We start from the raw sequence: 18,878 nt of genomic DNA, 5'->3' as shown, positions 1-18,878 counted from the left end.
AGAAGAAGAGGTAACAGGGACAGACCAATGATGCTTCGAAGCTTCTAGGATCTGAATGGTCAAGGAAGACAGCAATGGTTGTAAATGAGTTCCTGGAAGCCCAGGGAGGTCACAGAAGGAGCTGTTGGGGCAGCAGCCCTGAGCGGCCTGCAGGTAGCTCCCTCTGGTACTGAGCGGAGGCTTCCTCCGGGCTGTGGAGAGTGTCATACATGCCAGGTCAGGCGGGTGCCGTCCCTGCCCTCTACTCTGCTCCACGAAGACCAGTTATCTGCCTCATTATTTGGTTTCATGATACGATTGTGTTCGCAGAGACTAAACAGCGAAAAAGCCCTGGTCAGAAGGACAGTGCTCTCTGGAGTGGTAGCTGATGGCACCACTCTCCCCACTGCTGCCAGATAGCATAGATTTTGGCTCTAGGTGTGCTGTTGGCCCATCTCTGGGGTGTCCAGACTGGAGAAGGCTATTGGGAAGGGTCACAGGAGGCCTCTCTGGATTTCCATGACTCAGAGCCTCCCCGGACATTGGCAGGAAGGAGCATCCATCTCTCCTCCTGCCAAACGTCCCCAGGGCTGGCGGCCAGTCCAGGACAGAGAAAGGCACCCATTTAGTACAAGGAGGGCACTGAAGGCCTCCTGCGGCTGTTGTGACGATGCAGGGCTTCAGACCAAAGTGATGGTCTGAAGGGACGACCTGCCTGCTTCTGGGAGCTCCACGGGGCCACAGCTCCACGGGGGCACAGGCACATCCAACTAGACCGTCCTTGTCACACTGCAAAGGACACCTCAGATTGCTTGGGGCTCCAGGCATTGGGGAAGCCATTTAGAACATGGAGATATAAAAACAAGCAGGATTTTTGTTTCAAAAATTCTGTTTTTAGAGCAAGTGGGAATATGCTTGGCCCAGACTGGGGGATCTGGTGCTGAGAAGGAAAGAATCTAACGCTGTGGGGGATGTTCCCACTCTAATCTGTGTCTTGTATTCCTGACTCCTCCAGCTCCCATATTCGGCTGGGACAACTGCTATGGTGAGACTCCAGTGTGCACTGGGGGGTAGGGGGTGGAGCCTCTGGGGAAAGAGGGCAGCCTCTGTCTCTAGGTCTCCCTGACTCACCTCTCAGAAGAGGAGGAGGAGTGGATTGCTGGGGCAAGCTTGGTGTGGTGTGGCTCCCTGTCCTCTGCCTTCCCCTCCTTGTGTCTTTCTTATGCCCCCAAGCTCCTGCCAGGGTGTAGAAGCAGAAGGCTGGTAGCTCTTCCAGGCATGGAGTAACATACAAGCATGACAACACTCACCTCCCAGGGCGTGCTCGGTCATACTGAGGCACAAGGACTCCAGCCTGTTGTTGATGTCAGGTTCAGTCACAGGAAGCTGGAATTCTGCAGGGGACAAAGGGTTATATGTTGGTGACATGGATTCTAAAAAGAGAGAGAAAGTATGCACAGTGCCACCTGGCTCCACCCGCCACGGTAAAGGTCTGCTGGGCCTCCCTAGGAGGACTTGTGCAGACTGTTGGGTCCAGCACGGAGGGCAAGGTACACCAGTTCAACCAACCTCTGTGTCAAACTCACAGAATCCACTATGAACATGGGTGGCTGGAAGAAAACTGGTGGCTAAAAATATCTGGTCATCGTAATAGTATGTCAGTACTTTGCTCAGAACAGTCCAGTACCTTCCCATGAGAGTTAAGCCAACCTCCTGCCATGGCCTACAAGGCCCCTTAGAGTCTGGCCCCTTGTTACCTCCCTGCCCTTGTACAGCTCTCCCCTCCTTCGGTCCACCCCATGTCCTCTTCTACCCCAGGTCCTTTGCACTGCCATTCCCTCTGCCCAGAATGTTGGTCCCTGGACATTTCTATGGTATCCCCTCTCTCTGTTGTTCTGTTTCTGGTTCTACAGTCTCCTTAGAAAGAACTTCCTATTGATTTTATATGAACAGATATTTTCAGCCCCCATCCATTTCTTCTGCTTTATTTTTCTTCATAACCGTCACAACATCTGACATATTATTTGCTGCTTCCCTCCAGTTGAATGTTTGCTTCATTGGAGTAGGACTTGGCTCTGCTGCTGGTACCTAGACTGGGCCTGGTGCATTTCTGCTTGTTATAAGGAGCTGGAAACAGAAACCACAGCATGAAGAGTGCCTCTTCTGAGTCCAAGACTGTGCCGGGAGCATGATTCCCAAGTGGGGCTCAGAGAGGCTGAGTGACCCATCAAGGTTAGCCAGCTAACGCAGAGCTGGGACAGCCACCTGCACGGGTCTGACTCCAGAGCCGAAGCTGTCCTGCACGTAGCAGCAGCTGTGGGTGCTGTCAGCACTCAGCCTCAGGCACTCAGAAGGAAGCACTGAGATGTCCAGTCTGCGGGTCCCACTGCCCAGCACTAGGCTGTTTACATTCTAACCACAAAGCCCCCGCTACCACCTGGACCCTCCTTATCTCCCCAGGCTCCAGTCCCCCCTCCTCTGAGTGGGAGACATCCCCTTGGGGCCTCCTCCTCTGTCCTACCGGGCTCCCCACTGTCAGCCTCTCCCCCAGGCCCTCATCCTGCGGAGCTCTTGAACATCTTTGACTAGCTTGGAAGCACCTTGCAGACAGTGACAATGCTTTCGTATTTCTCAGAATCTCCCATAATACCCCACCATGGCCTTTTGCACACCTTAGACATGTCTGCTGAGTGATAAAAAATGGAGCAAGAAATAGAAGGAAACTCTGACCATTAAGAATTGTGAAGTCCTATGGAGGCGAGGCAGAAAAGGAATGAGCACTGGGAGTGGCTGGGAAGTCTCAATACTGCCACTGCCTCCATATGTGACCCTGGGAGCTGTTCTCTTCTTCCCGCTTTCCCTATTCTACACCTGTCAAGGATCCCGTGTCCCAAACTTCCGGCCATTCCTTGCTCCTTCACATCTCCACCAGGGGGCGCTCGGGGCTGGGGGTTGGGGATTACCGATGAGATTGGTGGTTTGGTGGGATAGGAAGTTGAAACCAATGGCTCAACCACAGTATTTGTTTTCCTTGACTAGTTATACATTTAAATATTTTTTGCAATCTGTGTTCCCCATTACCAGCTCATTCAGAGGCAGATATCGTTTCCATTATTTAAAATTCTCAAAGAGAAGGTTGGCAAAATGGATCAATATAAAAGGCACTAAGGAGCAGATAGCGTTTCTGACACGAGTTCCAGCATCAATGGGTGTGAAGGACAAGTGTGCCAGATCATGTGTGGACAGAGGCCAACTGGGCTTTCGGGAAAGCTGAGAGGGAGAATGCAAGGGTCACCCCATCCCCACCCACTGGTTGCTCTCAGAGTAGGGTTGGGGCAATCAGACAATCCAGAGGGAAGAGTATTTTAGCATTTTCATCCATTCATGTGAAAATCATATGCATGCAAAAATTAGCAGCCTTCAGGGTGTGAAATCTATAAAAGAGAAACACAATTTTATATATAGCCAGTTAGCAAATATGAAAAAAAAAAAAAAAACCTCAGCAATTATAGCCATCCATATGCTCATTGTAAAATTTAGTTTACTCTCTAGCACTTCCCTTTAAACAAACACTGTGGAGAGATTTGGATAAATAAAGATGCTCGACATTTGGAAAGAAGCGTTTCAGCTGCAGGATTTCTTGCCAACACGCAGCAAAATGCCATTTTCCAAGCTTGGGATTGCGTGTTCCAAAAAGGGGGCTGAGAAATGCGGGGCTCTTTGCGCCAGAATCTCCAAACCTCAGTGGCTGCTCTTTTAGGTTGTAAGTTGGCATGCTTGCTTTTTATCCTCCAGATCTTTCTTCTGGCGTTCTGGGGAGTCATGCCCCCACCACTCTTAGAATGGCTCTGAAAAATTCTAAGTCTCGGGAGAAACCCCTATGTTCATACTCTCGAGTTTCCTAATAGTGTGACTATTTAATTGTGTATTTGATAAAAACAGATAGGTGGCACCTCCCTGCACATACAAGACAGAGGGAGACCAGCTGGTAGATAACAGTTTCCATCTCAGACTAGGAGCCCTCAGCCACGTGTGGTTTGGTGGGCAGAGCTGTCAAAGCCCCAGAGGAGCATTCAGGCAGCGCCTGCCCCATGGGCCCACAGTAATCACCAGGCCAACTCTAGCCATGGCTCCTGTGAACCCAAAGAACTCATTGCAGTTACCCTGGGCCACCATCTCTAATGGACCAGGCAGACGTAGTTTCCAGTCTTCAGTAAGGCAAAAAGGAAAGACGCTCTGTAATTGAACCTTCTCTGCTGTTACCCAAAGCAGACCTGTTTCTTCAGCTCCAATGCCATCTCTAAGTACTAGAAATTCTTCCCATTACCACCAGGTCACTCCGGTATTTAGTGAGGCTCCCCAGTTCTAGGATGCCCAGCGTCTAGGCTGTTTACTTGTGCCTTTTAGAATTCCCACAAATACAGAGAGTTGTGTTCAGGCCCAGGGTCATGAAGATTCTGGAAGGGAGTGGCTGCCCAGCCCTAATGAAGTGCCGCTGCAGGGTCCACCTGGCGGGCCCCATGTGCCTGTTTCCTTGGCAGAAACAGGCCATTCCTGCTGAATTTCATGTCTGTGGCACCCAAGGTGCAATTATGCATCTCTCTCAGGTCACTGAGGCTGAGGTAGGAGGCGAATTTCTCTAGGACTTTAGAACAAGAGACAAGTTGAGCATTTTAGAAAAAAACCTTTAGAATTTCACTTTGTCAATGACAGCTGAGGCTACTCTGTTGAACGACTAGAAAGGCTTTGAAAGTTTGCTTAAGAAAGACGTGGGGTCGCTAAAAGGGGAGAAATCAGGAAAGACAAGGCTGACGAGCAAGGGACAGAGGACGGGAAGTGGGACCTGGACCATTCTGATGGGGGCATAAGGAAGAAAGGGGAGACAAAGCTGGGAACCGAGAAGAAAGGGGGAGGATGGTAACAAAAGGAAGAGCAAGCAGTGTGGGCAGGCAAATGGGTCAACGTGGCAGGCAAGCTGATAATCACAGAGAGGTCATGGATGGTGGTAGAGGAACATGAGGAATGAATGAGTCGCACCCGTGAGTCTGTTATGGGGATCCAGGCTTTTCTCTGGTGGCCTCAGTCCTGAATCTGCAGAAGTAAATGCTGTGGAAATCCTCTGGGATTCCCACTTTCACGAAAAAATAAGTAGAACATGGTACAAGACAAAAGCGTACCATCTTGCCCCAAGTTCGTCTCTGAATTTGACTATCAGATGCAAGGTGGGAGGGGAGGGGAGGGCACACAGGCCCAGCTTGGTTCTTGGCTGTGATAGAATTGACTTCTTTACTAACCATCCTACCCGTTATCTGCCTTTCCCGAGCAGGGCTGTTTGCCTTGCTTATTAGAAGGCAGGGAGCAAATGTTTATCAAGTACTTTAAGTGGGTCCTTATTCTGGTTTCTGCTTCTGCACGGCAGCCCCTTCCACTGCCCTAATGGACCCAATGCACTGATGGCATGCTCCCTCTCCCCACTCTTTCAAAAGGCAGTTCTCTGAAAGGAATTGGGGGATACTCACTCACACTAGGGAGGAAACGAATGGTAAAGGCCTCAAGCGCTGTGCTCCCAGGTGTGCAGCACTGTAATGGTGGAAGAATTCCAGTCATGACCTGGTGTATAGGGGATGTTTGCTGTGAACAGGCGTGTCACACCACGAAATGCTGCATGGAAGGCACGGCCTTATCCAGCTCACATCTGGGTGGCCCCGTACCAAGGGCAGTTTGCATATGGTTTTGTGCAAGGGGAGGATGAGATCTCCAGAATGCAGCTCCGAAAGGCTGCCAGCCTTCTCTCCCCAATGCTTTTCCTCTGAAGCCTGCTTCCGGCCCCTCTGCCCTTTCGCTGTCAGGCCCTCCAGGTGGCGAGGAGCCTCTGGCTTCCCAGTGTTGCTGCAGGACTGCTTTTACTTCCTCTCTGACTGGATCCCAAGGGTGGTTGAGCCCGGGTCAGCAGGAATAGATCTGCTTCCAAGATAAGGTGGTATTCTGCAAGCAGTTTCCAAACTAATTTTCCAGTTGGGAAAGCACCCTGCCTCTCCAAGAAATGTGACCACTCTCGCCGGCAGCCACACTTGTTTTGAGCTCAAGTAACCTCCCTGGTGAGTGTAGCAGAGCCTGTCACCCTCACTCGTAGAGGACCAGCTTAGTTTCTTACTCTCCCCAGAGGCCAGCGAGAGGTAACAATCAGACATGGCTCTCCTGGTGTGTCCTAGGAAACATCTAAAACCTGTCCACGTGGGAATAAAGTGCAAAATCACCCCTGACATGGCCTCCAAGGGGCCACAGAGTCTGTAGATCCAAGAGAGGAAAGTGTCTTATAAATCGAAACAAGGTGACTGGTCAATTGATATACAACTTGAGGGCTGGTTGTAGCCTCCAGCCTTTTCTATATTCTTTGGAGATATTTAAAGTCTTCCATCCGCTTAACAGAATTATTTTAAGTTAACAGAATAGGAGCTCCTTTAGAATGCACTGTAGTCTTCAAGATTTGCACGTATGGTTTAAAGTGGATGCTTTGAAGACATCTCATGGCCAGGAGGAAACCACTATGTTGTACTGTAACACAGTTCTCAGAGTATTTAATTGTGGGTTGGTCACACATTTTGTGTTCACTATTACTACTGCTTGTGTAAAGACAAAAGCTACTCTCCGCCTGCCTGATTTGACACTTATTATAGTCTAACCTACCCCTAGACGCCTGACTCACTAACCAGGATGTGCTGCCCTGAGGGGAAAGGCCCATCTACAGAGGAGATGTGTCTGGCCCATCTCTGAGACCTCGTCTCTTGAGGATGAACCTTGGTCTGGGCCTGGCAGTGGCAGTTAGAAGGCTGCCATATGAAGGAGGATGCCTCCTTGGGAAGAAGTGCCTTGTGGTCTTGAAAACCAGGATCTGACCTGCAATGGCAGGGATGCACCTGAACCCTGGGCAGAGGCCGGGAACAACATCCCCGGGTTCACGACAGGGACTTTCTGCAGCCTCTGCTCCCATCAGCGAGGGATCCTGGTCATGGCTGGGCCCTGCCTCGCCCTTCCTGATCACATTCCAGGACACGCCACCCAGCCTGGGCCGAGTGTGCTGAGCAGGACGTAGGAGTGACCTTTGCCAAGCGCTCACCAGCATATCTGCAATCGGGAAATATGGAGTAGCACTGTCTACGTGCCTTGGCTGGTACTAGAAATGCTATGATTCATTAGGGCCTGTTGGAAGTGGGGTTTTAATGCTTGGGCAAGAGGCTAATTAAAAATAATAAAACCCCAAGGGTTCCGGATTCTAAGTCCAGTGTGCAAAGAACATTATTTAGAGACTCGCAGGCAACTACCAGGAAAAGTGAAAACTGTTAGAAGTAGCTGCCTCTAGGAAATGGGCCTGTGGGCTGGGAGGGGGAGGCGAGGACAGTCCCTTTTCCTTACAAGCTCTTCTGTAGTATTTGATTCTTTAACTATGGGAACAGAGGCTTCACGGGAAGAGGGTGGAAATGAGCTTGAGCACTGCTGTACAGCGGCGAGGACGGAGGGTGGGGTGGGGCGAACAAAGCTACCCATGGGGGATTTGCATCCATGAACCTCAATAGTCCTCCCCTCAGGGGTGGCCCAGCTCTTCCCGGTGCGCCTGGTCTTCCCGGCTAAGCCAGGAACCAAGAAGAGGACTGAGGACTAGGAAGAGAGCTTCAGGGGAGGAGAAAGAGGTTCGAAAGAACAGAGAAGGCTCCACGTGTATTAGTACTGAAGTGTATTAGTCAGCTAGGGCTCCTGCGAGGGAACCAGGGGGCTGGGCTGCAGTCCCAGGATTGGGTCCGGGTGGGATATTCATCCAAGGTCAAAGAGCTCCGTGTACCCAGGATGTCTTCAAGTCTTGTTCAGATTCTCTTACTGGAAATGGATTATACAGTATTCTACAAGATGACAGAGGCTGGGACTAAATAACTCAGGGAAAAGGCCTTCAGGCCCCCAAATGTTATGAAGTATTTCTTCTTGGGAAGAAAAATAGACACAAGTATCAAAACGGAGAAAAGGAGCTTTAGAACAAAAGTGCGCAAATACGGAGTTCTAGAAGTCAAGAAACGGCTGTAAACGAGCATCTGGGCTATGTGGATGCCCCTTCTTTTCATGACACACGCCCCCATGGTGGCTCCTCACCGTCCTCCTCCTCCTCCTCCGCCTTCCTCCTCCTCAGTGGCCTCCCAGCCTGCATCCTGCCTCCCCTGCACTCCTCCACGCACACCCTGCATAATCCCCTGCTCAAAATCTTCCATCGATTCTCCAGTGAGAGTGGCCAGGGTCTGAGCTCCCTGGCCTTGGTTCAGAGTCCCCACCACCGGCCACAATCTTTTCAGGTCCCTTGGTCCCTCTGCTGCTACTTCAGCCCACATTTCGGCCCAGCCATAGCTCGCAGGACTCACCGTGGCCTCTGTACCGCTGCTGCAGTCTTGCTCCCTTGTTCCTTCTGCCTGCAACCCCGCCCTACTCTTTCCAGCTCTTCATCTTCTGTCCCTTGAAGCTCAGCTCCAATTCCAAGAAGCTTCCTTGCCTACCACGGGTCCCTGCGACACTTCCTCTCCTTAAACTCCTATAAGGACTTATTGCACAGAGTACATCTACCGCCTAGGGTGGGCATTTTCCTACATGTACACGCATGTCTGGTTTGCCCACCTAGAGGGTCATCTAGGTAGGTGCAGTAATTAATTGCTTGTGTGGCTTTGTGTTACTTGTGGAGTCTAAGAGGTCACTGTCTGCATACAGAAAGGGTGCAAGTATTTGTTAGCTACACATAATTCTGGCTACTCTGTTTTAGGGGGCATGGTAAAGGTGAAATTGACTTGAAGGGTACCAAGCTACTCTTTAACCAAGTAAAGGAAAGATGGCTGGTCCAACAGTCATGTTTGCAAGGCACTCCCAAACCAGGGGTGGGTCTTAGCATCAACGCTGTCAAGTTTTCTCTTCCTCTGTCTCACTCTTTATATTAATACACCGCCGTTCCCATGACACATGGAACCCCTCCCATCTCCCCCCCCAAAGCCCCTAGTGGTATCTCTGGTTTTATCAATTTAAGAATATGACTAGTATCAAAAATATCTCTGTCAGATTGCAACAGCTCTGGGGCTCCTTGTGCTGGCTTCCAGCCAAGCAGCCGCTATTCATGCTGGCAAGGCACAGCTTAAAAAAGGAAATGCTTCTGTAACCTCACAAGAATGCGTGGTGACAGTGGAGGCTCAGCACTTTCCGGCTGGGTTCACCGGGGCATCTATTTTGGCAATCTGGCCTGCCCTCGGTGTCAAGGGGACAGGAGAGTGACAGACCAAGTGCGGGGCCTACCTGGCTGCTGGAACAGGAGCATATTCTGTGGAGAAGTGTGCACAGGCAGCGAGCGGGTCCTTTGGACTGAGCTGTGGGTGCGGCTTGGCATACTGTTGCTGCCCCCTGGGTTGGCAAACCAGAGGTTCTAGTGAGAAACACAAAGGGGAAACCCGTTAGTCCAGACGCCCTGGAGATGGGGGTGGGGGTGGGGAACAGGACCCCCAGCTGGGACCCAGTCCCTGGGGAGAATTCTTTGCTAATTTCAGGAAAAGGGCTTGTAGGCCAACACTATCCATCTGCTTAGTTATAGAGAGGGAATTTAGATTCCCTTTCATTTAGTCCCAGGCCCCTGTCTAGCCCTCAGTTTAATCTGGACACCTCTTTCCCTCACTATCTCCAAAACTCTTTTTATCCTTTTTGTTGCCTTTGCTTTCCCTGTCACTTTGCTTGGAAACGGGGGGAGTTCTATAAACGTTTGTGACGAAGAGCACCAACTGTTTCAGGGATCTCATTTGATTTTCTCTCTGAGAATCTTATAATTTACTACAAAGCAAGAGGGAGGAAAAAGAACTCAGCTGGCGAGGAGCTGGCACAACTGAGCTTGTGTGTTTCTTATTATGTGGGTGTCTTAGTGGTGACTTCCTCTTGAACCTATTTGGGGGCTGCCCACAATGGTCAGAAAGTGGGGCTTTCGAATACTCTGTGCTGCTTCCCCGGGGGAGTGGATCCCGTCTGTCTTGCGGGACCTATTTTCTTGTTTTTAAACCAAGCTGTCATCCATAAATTTCTCATGACAATCCAGAACTTGAGACCCACATGTGTCCCTCCCATCCTAGCCCTGGCCCAGAAGCCCCACAAAGTTGGGGGCACACAGATGGAAAGCATTCGGTGGGGTGGGGAAACAGGGCTAGAGGGGTAAGGAGCTGTGGTCAGCTCTAAATCACACAGCGAGAACCTCTGGGCAGCCTGGCCCTGACTGACAGAATGTTTCAATTCTCCCTCTGATAGCCTCTCTCAGGCTCTTTCCTGTGGATTCGTCACCACAGCTGGGACCACGACAAAGGAGCTATTTGCCACAAATAAAAAGGCCAAGAAAGCTTCTTAGGTGCTCTGGCATCTCCTCAGAACCCAGATCTGGGAGGTGGTGAGGTTAGCGGGGGGCAGGTCAAGGATAGAAGCACATAATAAACAGATTTTGCATTTCTTCCCAAAGGCCCCTCTGTGCAGGGTCCCCAAGGTTCAAGTGGTCCCAGTGGCATCCTAAGCAAAACCCCATGAGGACAGGTGCAGCTACAGCCTTGAGGAACAATGCAGACAACGCTCGTTACTGCTGAGCATAGGAACACTGCCTCTGTGTAGCCTCCCTGGGCCTCTCCCTTCACCTTGGAGACATCTGGGGGCACACATCCTGAAGCCTCAGGCCCTGAGCGTGGCTGCCCACCCTGCTTCCTGAGGCAGAACAAACCTGTCTTCCTTGTTTCATGATGGTGGGGTTGGCAGCAGTGTTGCGCTGGGTGGAGCTGACGAACCCACTGGTGCCCAAGAGGCCAAGGCGGGCGGAGGGGACATTCCTGGAGGGGATCTGGTACTGGCGTGGGTTCCGCCTGCCCATGCCTCCGCCCACAGAGCTGGCCGTCGGGAGGGAGTTGGACTGCCCAAAGCCGCGACTGTGAGAGTGAACAGAGGAGAATGAGAGCCCATATGTCACCCTCAGCCCTGCCCAATCCCCAGGCTGCCAGGGGGACGCCTACTAGGGATCTGCTCACAGTTTGACCGTTGTGAGGCCTACGGGCTCCTAGGGTCTGTGGGCCAGGAAAAGGCTATGATTAAAACGACAGCTAAAATCTGAGAGCAAAGATCACGTGCAGCGTGTGTCCTGTGTACCATCCTGGCCCTTTTACATTGATTCTCCACTCTTCACCACAACCCTGTGAAGTAGCCCTCTATCCACCTTTAGAGCTGGAGAAGTAAAACAAGCTTAATCGTTTCGCGAAGGTCACATGGCCAGCAGGGGGCAGAGCTGGCAGCCCAGAAGTTTAACCAGCAGCCCTTGGCCCTTCTTCAAAGCTGCGTCACAGGGCCCAGAGCACTCACACGCCTGTCAAGAGGCCACACAGCAAGAGGGCGGCAGAGCCAGCTCAGTGCTCCTTCCAGCACCACAGTCTGTTTCTGATGTCTGTCTGTGTGGCAGACTTGGGGAAAGTTGCCTGAGCCTCACAGGATGTAAGCTCCATGAGGAAAAGGACGGTGTCTGTCCTCATGGTCCTGCATGCTTCACGACTGAATCACCTGGTACAGTAAATGCAGGTTGAATGAATGAAAGAATGAATGGGCCTCTGCCACTACGATGCCTCTTCAAATGGAAGAGCTGACCCCATGTCTGGGCCTCTACCTCCGGGGTATAGAGTGAGGGCTGTGGGAATGGAGATGGACCTAGGAATGCAAGTGCTCTGGACCTCGGACGCCGACTGCTCCCCCACTGCACAGCCCTCCCTGCAGAAAGGCCCAGAGATTCCGTGTGTCCCCTGGGTCCATGCAGGAAGGTTGCAGGAGACCCTGGCATTGCACTGGGACGCTGTGCTCCCATGAGTCCTATGACCTCATCGCCGAGGAACTTGTCCTTTCTAACATGCCTCAGGTTCTGGGAGGGCACACAGCAGCCAGCAGGGTTTCAGGAACCAGCACATTCTTTCCAAGAAGAGTCAGCTTTAGTCATTCACTGATGTTTAAGTCAAAATGCTTTACCTCCAATGGCCACCAGATGGAACAGACTTGCTTTCCCAGCCACACAGGGGAGGGTTTGTACCAAACCTGTGAGGATACTCCGGGAGACAGGGCTGACGTAGTTTAACTAGTTGAGGACGGACGATGGGGAGGGGGTGGGGGTGGGGGCCCCTGCAAAACAGTCATTTCCTGAGAGAGTTGTGTGTGCATAGGGGGTGGGGCATCTAAGCCATCAGCACAGTTGAGCTCTGAAAATGTTTCTCGTCTCCCCAGGATACCTGAATTTCCTAGGCAGAGAGAGGGCAGGGAAGAGAATTTCACTATGAGCTGACTGCAACTGATTTTGGGGTGTGTGTCTTTCCACTTCCAGGCTTTTGTGGCCCAAGGAAGGGTTCTTGATTCAGTCAGAGGCTCATCTACATGTGGTGAGAAGGGGGACACTCATGGGTTCTAGGTTTCTCTTTTTATCTCATCCTTTCTCCCTTTTCTTCTTTTACTAAGGTTTAAAATGTTTGATTTGATAGGAATAAATTGGAGCCAGGAGGGGTAGGAGTAATTTCACATTATCGAAGACATCTTCGGAGGAGGAGGGACAAGCTGAGTGAGTGACAGGTAGAGAGACAAGGATGGAGTAGTAGTTGTTTTCTCTTAAACTACAAACACTAGGCCTTTGGCTTTTGGAGTCAGAATTTTGGCCACCTGGCAGATGATTCAGTATTCTGCTAAGACTTTTCCTTATTTAGTGCAGATGGCTTTTTTTTTTTTCTTGCTCATTTTCCTTTTCGGTTGGATTTTTAAAAAGCTATTTCATATGCAAAATACAGTAGTCAATGAGTGATGCTAAAATGATTTGTGCTTCCAGGAAGGCAAGGCTATATTCTTAAGCAATATAATGTGGGCAGAGGGTTCTGTTATGGGACATTTAGTCACCAGAGAAATGAGGGCTCTAGGCCTAAAGTTAGGACCCATGACCTGGGTGGTATGTAGCGGTAGAACCCAGAACATCTGGATGACAGGGTGGGTGGGGGTGGGGGGAGGAGAATTTGGATAGGCCATCTTTCTAACGACAGTGAGACCCTACTGTGGCATCCTTAGTTGGTTATTACAAAGCCTGTCTCGTTGAGTGTTGCCACTGCTGGCCACCGGCGTGAACATTTAGGTTACTTAAGATCACTAGGCTGAATGAAATAATCATTCTTTCTGGGGAGAGAACAAAGTGACAAAAGCAAGTTTTCATTTTTCATTCTCTTGCTCTGCCCATCTCTGTCTCTCTTTCACCGCCTTCCTAAATCGAACCAACTGATTTCATTACCTTGAAATGTGTGAAAAGACTGAATAAGAACCAATTAATTTGGGATTTGTGATGATTCAAGTAGGGGCTGGGCTTTGTATTATGGGAGAAACAGGTCTTCAAAGCAAATTAATAGCATAAAAAGATCCCAGAGGTAATACTTAGCAGAACAAATTATTTTCTAGAGCTTTAGGTAGCAAACTCCAATTGAACATCTACAAGCGATGATTGAATTCATCCTTATCTAATCAATAAAAGAGATCCATCGGGACTCCAATCTGGCAAATGCTGGGTTAGCCCAACCAATACAAGCTTTAGTTACTAACACATGAGAGAGGTCAAGGTTAATGGGAACTCAGATGCAAACCAAGGACCAGGCAGGGCATGGGACACCACATTCGGAAGTAACAGCAAAAGCTTAAAAGCTCTATCTTCAGCTTCAAACTCTAAATTCCTTCTTCCTCTTGGAACTTGTCTCCCGAGGAGCTGGTGTTACAAGAGGGGTCTGGAACGTCCTCCTCTTACTTGGGAGAAGTGCTGTTGCCCTCACAAGAAAGGAGAGAGCCTGGGAAGGGGTACAGCCCCAGGGCAGGGGGCTGAGGAGCAGGCCTGGCCTTTCACCTGGGGCCCGAGGAATCCTCAGGTGCAAAGGTGGTACAGTTAACCTATCAGGGAGGCCAATCGCAGAGGGCGTGGGGCCAGGGAGCTGGTGATAAAGAGCTGCTCATCCTGCCCATCTTTTCCGTACATGAGCCAAAGGCCAAGAGCTGGCGTCTGCAGCAGTTAACACGTTGCGTACGGCGGGGTTTAAATCCCTCATACTCCTCTGTTCCCGCAGGTTTTTAAAAGAAACTACTTTAAAATGCACTCTTCTCTTTAAAGTGTAAATGCTTCTATGTCATTTATTATTTTTCTATGGAATTTTTTAGGATTTACTCACCTATGATGTTAGTAATCCCTCCTGGTGTGATACTGCAGAAAGCAGCTTCCTTTGTTATTAACGAAACACAAATAATTTAATAAAATGTGCAAAGTAAAAAGAGTCAACAGTAAAAACGAGGATTCTCGTTATCCGTCCTTAACGCATGGCTCAGAAAAAAACAAAGATTCTCATGATCCGTACGCAACGTGTTAAGGGCCCTGACTCTGGAGCCGGCCTGACTGTTCCAAATCCTGGATGCCATTGCCTACCAACTTCCCTGTAAATTGGGGTTAAGAGTAGCTCCTAAAAAAAAAAAAAAAAAGAAATAAAGAGTAGCTCCTCTACCTCCTATGGTTGCTGTAAGGATTAAATGTATTCATATTTTTAAAGTGCTTGGATACCGTCATTTGGAGCATAGTAAGCGCTCAATGTTTGTTTAATAAATAACCGTATTGTATACGCTGGAATATGATAACACTTTAATTTTTACATTAATCTTTAATAAAAGACTTTTCACAAATTCTAACTGGCCTTATCTCACTTAGATAATATAAAAACAGTGATTTTTCAGGCACACTTATGCAAATAAATGCCCCAAACCTTAACAACACAGACAGAGCTTCTATATCTGCACTGAGAAATGAATTCAGAACTTTTTAGGGGCAAGGGAAAAAATTCTTATCTGCTCATGTTTAAAAATGTAAAATAGCTGCTGATTTCCCCCAAATTCCCTGTCATTGTTCAAGGCTTAACTCTACCCCTCCTCTTAACTCTTTTCCCAGATTGTTACTATAATTTACCTCTAACATGCAAGTGGGTTCCTCAATTTAAAGCCAGATTAAGGTAATGGGTTCTAAAGTACATTGAGGCTTATTTTTAACTGCATCCGAGAAGCTGAAGTACTATGAAAAATCAAGAATGGTACTGCTCCACTCTTAGATTGCAGCTCAGACCAAAATAGACCAGCACAGGGCTCTTCACCCTGCCACCAACTATAATTAGCTTGTCTGCAGCTAGAAGGGAGAAAAAAATTATACTACCACTTAAGGTGCTGACAGAACAATTCATTTTTGTCCTTTCAAAGCCCCCTTTTGGGGATAAACCACCAAGTATTCTGCAGGCGTTCATTAAATCATACCCACTCTCCCCTTGATGCCCGTCTGGACTAATGCCGTCCTTTTGACAATGTAAACTGAGTTACAAAAGAGTGCATTCAGTTCTTCCTTGGGGAATTCTTTCTCATTACAGCCTTTTCCCAACCCCACCTGTTTAAGGAATGTGATTTGAACGTTGCCACAGGTTATCCTGGTGAACAAGGAATGATGCCTTGCCTTCTGCTGCCCTAGGATCCCAGGCAGGCAATGAGGCACCTGGGAACCACCGTGCATTACAAAAAATGAAATCCCAACATACTTTCTTTGCTGTCGATATCCTGATATGTCTAGAAGGGTTTTCCGAGGGAAAGACCGAAAAAGCTTCTGCACCTGCTGTTTCCATGACAACAATCTTTTTTTCTGCGTCTCTGTAAATGCCTGCAAAAACAAACAGGACTTTTTAATAGGTGACGCAGCCTGGTATTAGAGGGAGAAACATGCAATTAATAGGAAGAAACACTGGCGTCTTTGCAGTTGCCTTTTTTTCACCTGTTTCCAACCTGGTCCAAACAGGAATCAATTTCAGTTGCGAGCTGTCTGTTCTGAAAATTCAAGTTATTTGGCATTGGAGGTGCCTGGTAAGGTACATGCATTAAGCTTTGGATAACCCTTGCTTTTGGTTGCATTTCTGGTGGATCCATACCCATCTTCCCTTTCTTCCTGACTCCACTCTGGACTCTATATACTAAGCAAGAATAAATTGCAAACTTGTTTGTTGAATACTCTGGCTTTTGCAGGCTCCCTGCATTTTCATCGTCAATGGAAATGCTAAACCACTCCAAAAATCAATCTGCTTGATGGTGTGTGGACACCCTGGAGTGGTCTGCCAGGCTTCAGAAAATGGAATATAGACTCTGTGTCTCAGGGTGTAGCTGAAAAAATCTCCAGTTCAGGGGCCCTGTGCCCTGTAAAACTCCAGTGCACCCATCCTAACCTAAACTTTGTCTGAAGTTAAGAAAAATGGGTATACCCGATGACTTCTCAAGTCTTTTCTAGTAAAATTGGTGTTTGGAGACATTTTGCCTACTGCCCTGTAACACACTGTCATCTGTATTACGCACCCTTTTGTGTACACCACGGCCCAGGTTAGGACTTTCAGGGGCTGAGTCTCCAAGGCAGAGACTCTCCAATTTATAATCTATTAGATTCCCCACAAGGAGACTGTTAAAATGCAGATTCCTGGGCCCCCTCCCGCACAGCCAAAGCCTGACTTAATAGATCTAAAAGGGAATCCAGGGGGTTTGTGTTTGTAGCAAGTGCCCTGGCTAGAACTTGGACGAAGTGGGTTCTAGATGGTGAGGATCACACATGTAATACAGGAATCTCCTGTTAAGTATCTAGAACTGTGGTCTACACGCTGTGGGAAATCCACCAGATTTGACTGATTAGTATGGAGATAACACCCCAAGCAATTTTGTCAACAAGGCATGAAATCCTTTAAGTAGCAATAAACTATTACTTAAGAGTAACAGACTACATAACTATTTCCCATAAAAGAAACAGATTCCTTAAAGAGAGAAAAAACATGACAACTTAATTTTCTCCTGATGACAATCTAAGAACCTAAACACAGGGGAGCTATGTGACCAAAAGCAAAAAGGTGTTAGTCCGTTTGTAGAAAAGTTATTAATTCGCAAAGCCCTTCCTCCTGGGTGAACTTAGCCAGACACCTGAAGGATATTTAGCAAGGAGGGTTACCAACCAAGGGATCCAGCACCCTATTACAGAAAGAGGTGCAGACCTCCCTTTAAGGTGAGCGTGGGATGGTCTCATAGCTAAAAGGTGAGGACGTGGTTCTCCTCCGTGGTCCCTCTCATCTGTGGGTGATGCTCAGGACCTCTGAAAATTGTAAAAGGCAAGCATGTCTGCAGGACTAATTAAGGGATGGGTAGATTTTGCTTTTGAGCGGCTTGTTCAGCTAAATGCTAAGTGAGGACACAAGATGCAGGCCTGCTGGTCCAGAGGACTTGAGAAGGAGAGAGCCCAGTGGGGGAGAGGAAGGCTCTGGATGCATATGGGCAGGGCCCGAATCCCTGCACACCCTTATCTGAGTTCCTCTACCCGAGACTCAGTGCTTTCTAAACACTAAGGATCCTAACTCCTCCCTCAAAGGTATGCTGTAAGGATTAAATGAGGTAACACATAAAAAGCATTTAGAATACTTAGAACATGCCTGGCTCTTAGCAATGATTCAATACGTGCCGCTCACAGGTACTCTAACTAGATTTTGTCAGTTGCACAGACCAGCCCTTTGGTGGTGGTATATGAGTGTGCGTCATGTTGAGTATTCAACAATCACCTTTAGCCCCAATATATGACTTCAAGGTCTCAAAACTACAATATTGAGCTGGACTGGAGCCAGTCCGAAGGACAACTGGCTGGAGTTTCAAGTGACAAAGGAGTAAATAGCTCATTTTATGGATGTGCATTCAAAGTGCTTCCAAGGAAACCAGTTCACACATGACATCTCCATGGTGGCAAAGAGCATCCAAAAAGATGGAAATGTGATACCCCCACAGAGAGGTCAGCTCATTCACTCAACACCGGGGCAACAGGCTTATTTAGCTCCAGGTGGCAGACACGAACAAGCCCCTTAGCAACGCTGAGGGAGTGTGGTGGCCTCTTCTTCTCAGTCCTGGAAGCTGCAGCTGGGAGGTACGGAGAGAAGCCACATCATGACTGGCTCACAGTGATTTCTGAGAGCTGGTTCCCGTGTGCGCCTCTGCTATCGGCTGCAATGGCTGATACCTCACTCAGTCCCCTCCACTGGCAGCTCTGGGTTGGGCTGGCAGCAGCTTCCCCAGGGGCTGGAGAGGAAGGAAGATTCCACACCACACATCGCCCAGACACAGCCAGTCAGCCACTTCCGAGTCTTCTGTCCCTGTCAGGCCCAGACCAATAAGTCTGTCTGGAGGAAGATGTGTCCTATAGCTTTGGTGGCTGGATTAAAAGCCTCATAAAGGGGACAAGAAATCATCTTCCCACAACTTTCTCAAGATGCTGAGGAGGCAAGCATCCTGGGATTATAATCCACGACCCAGGATGGTCTCAGGTATAAAAGTCAGAACTTTTCTGTCCTTTGTTTTACTACTCGAGGGAATTGGTCCCTTCATCCCTGGGGAGGAAGGCAGGTGCCATGGAAGTGTCAGCATTCTTCCAGTTGGTTAAAGAATAGCACATTCGGGCTGTGAAAGGGAGTCCTGTCCTTGGGCCCAGGCTGACCTTCAGCCAGGATGGAGGCTGTGTGTGTGCCTCCGTGGGGCTCACAGGGAGGGTGTGTTCTGCACACACAGAAGAACCTGAGGTTGTGGAAAATCATTCCGATGTGTTTCCTGTTTCTCGATCTAAAATAATAAAAAGTCTTGGACAACCTTTTCCCTTCTAAAGCAGAGTGCAGGCCCCTCCATCCTGACATGCACTCAGACAAGCAGACACGGCATGAGCTCCTTCTGCCCAGGACTCCCATTATCGAGAGCCCCCTCTATGGCAATTGGGGCCTCTTGCTGGCAGA

At 49.0% G+C, this 18,878-nt stretch overlaps 2 protein-coding genes across 6 annotated transcripts in view; one reads left to right on the top strand and one right to left on the bottom strand.

Annotated features, from left to right (window-relative positions):
- Positions 1-18,878, bottom strand: part of SAMD4A (sterile alpha motif domain containing 4A) — a 216,372-nt gene that overhangs the window by 8,199 nt on the left and 189,295 nt on the right. For all 4 annotated transcript variants that reach the window (XM_019725735.3, XM_019725736.3, XM_074327456.2 and 1 more), the window contains 4 exons: positions 15,627-15,745; positions 10,742-10,943; positions 9,295-9,421; positions 1,290-1,373 (listed from right to left, as the gene is read on the bottom strand). In XM_019725735.3, the coding sequence (XP_019581294.2) occupies positions 1,290-1,373; positions 9,295-9,421; positions 10,742-10,943; positions 15,627-15,745 (532 nt within the window). The remainder of the gene's footprint in view (positions 1-1,289; positions 1,374-9,294; positions 9,422-10,741; positions 10,944-15,626; positions 15,746-18,878) is intronic.
- The window catches only part of GCH1 (GTP cyclohydrolase 1), a 140,131-nt gene that overhangs the window by 86,275 nt on the left and 34,978 nt on the right, over positions 1-18,878 (top strand). The window lies entirely within an intron of this gene.

This window comes from Rhinolophus sinicus, chromosome 3 (genome assembly GCF_057876585.1).
Source record: "Rhinolophus sinicus isolate RSI-liver-muscle chromosome 3, RSI-T2T, whole genome shotgun sequence".
Taxonomy (NCBI): Eukaryota; Metazoa; Chordata; class Mammalia; order Chiroptera; family Rhinolophidae; genus Rhinolophus; species Rhinolophus sinicus.
Note: the sequence above shows the minus strand (reverse complement) of the source record. Positions and strands in the feature narration are given on the sequence as shown.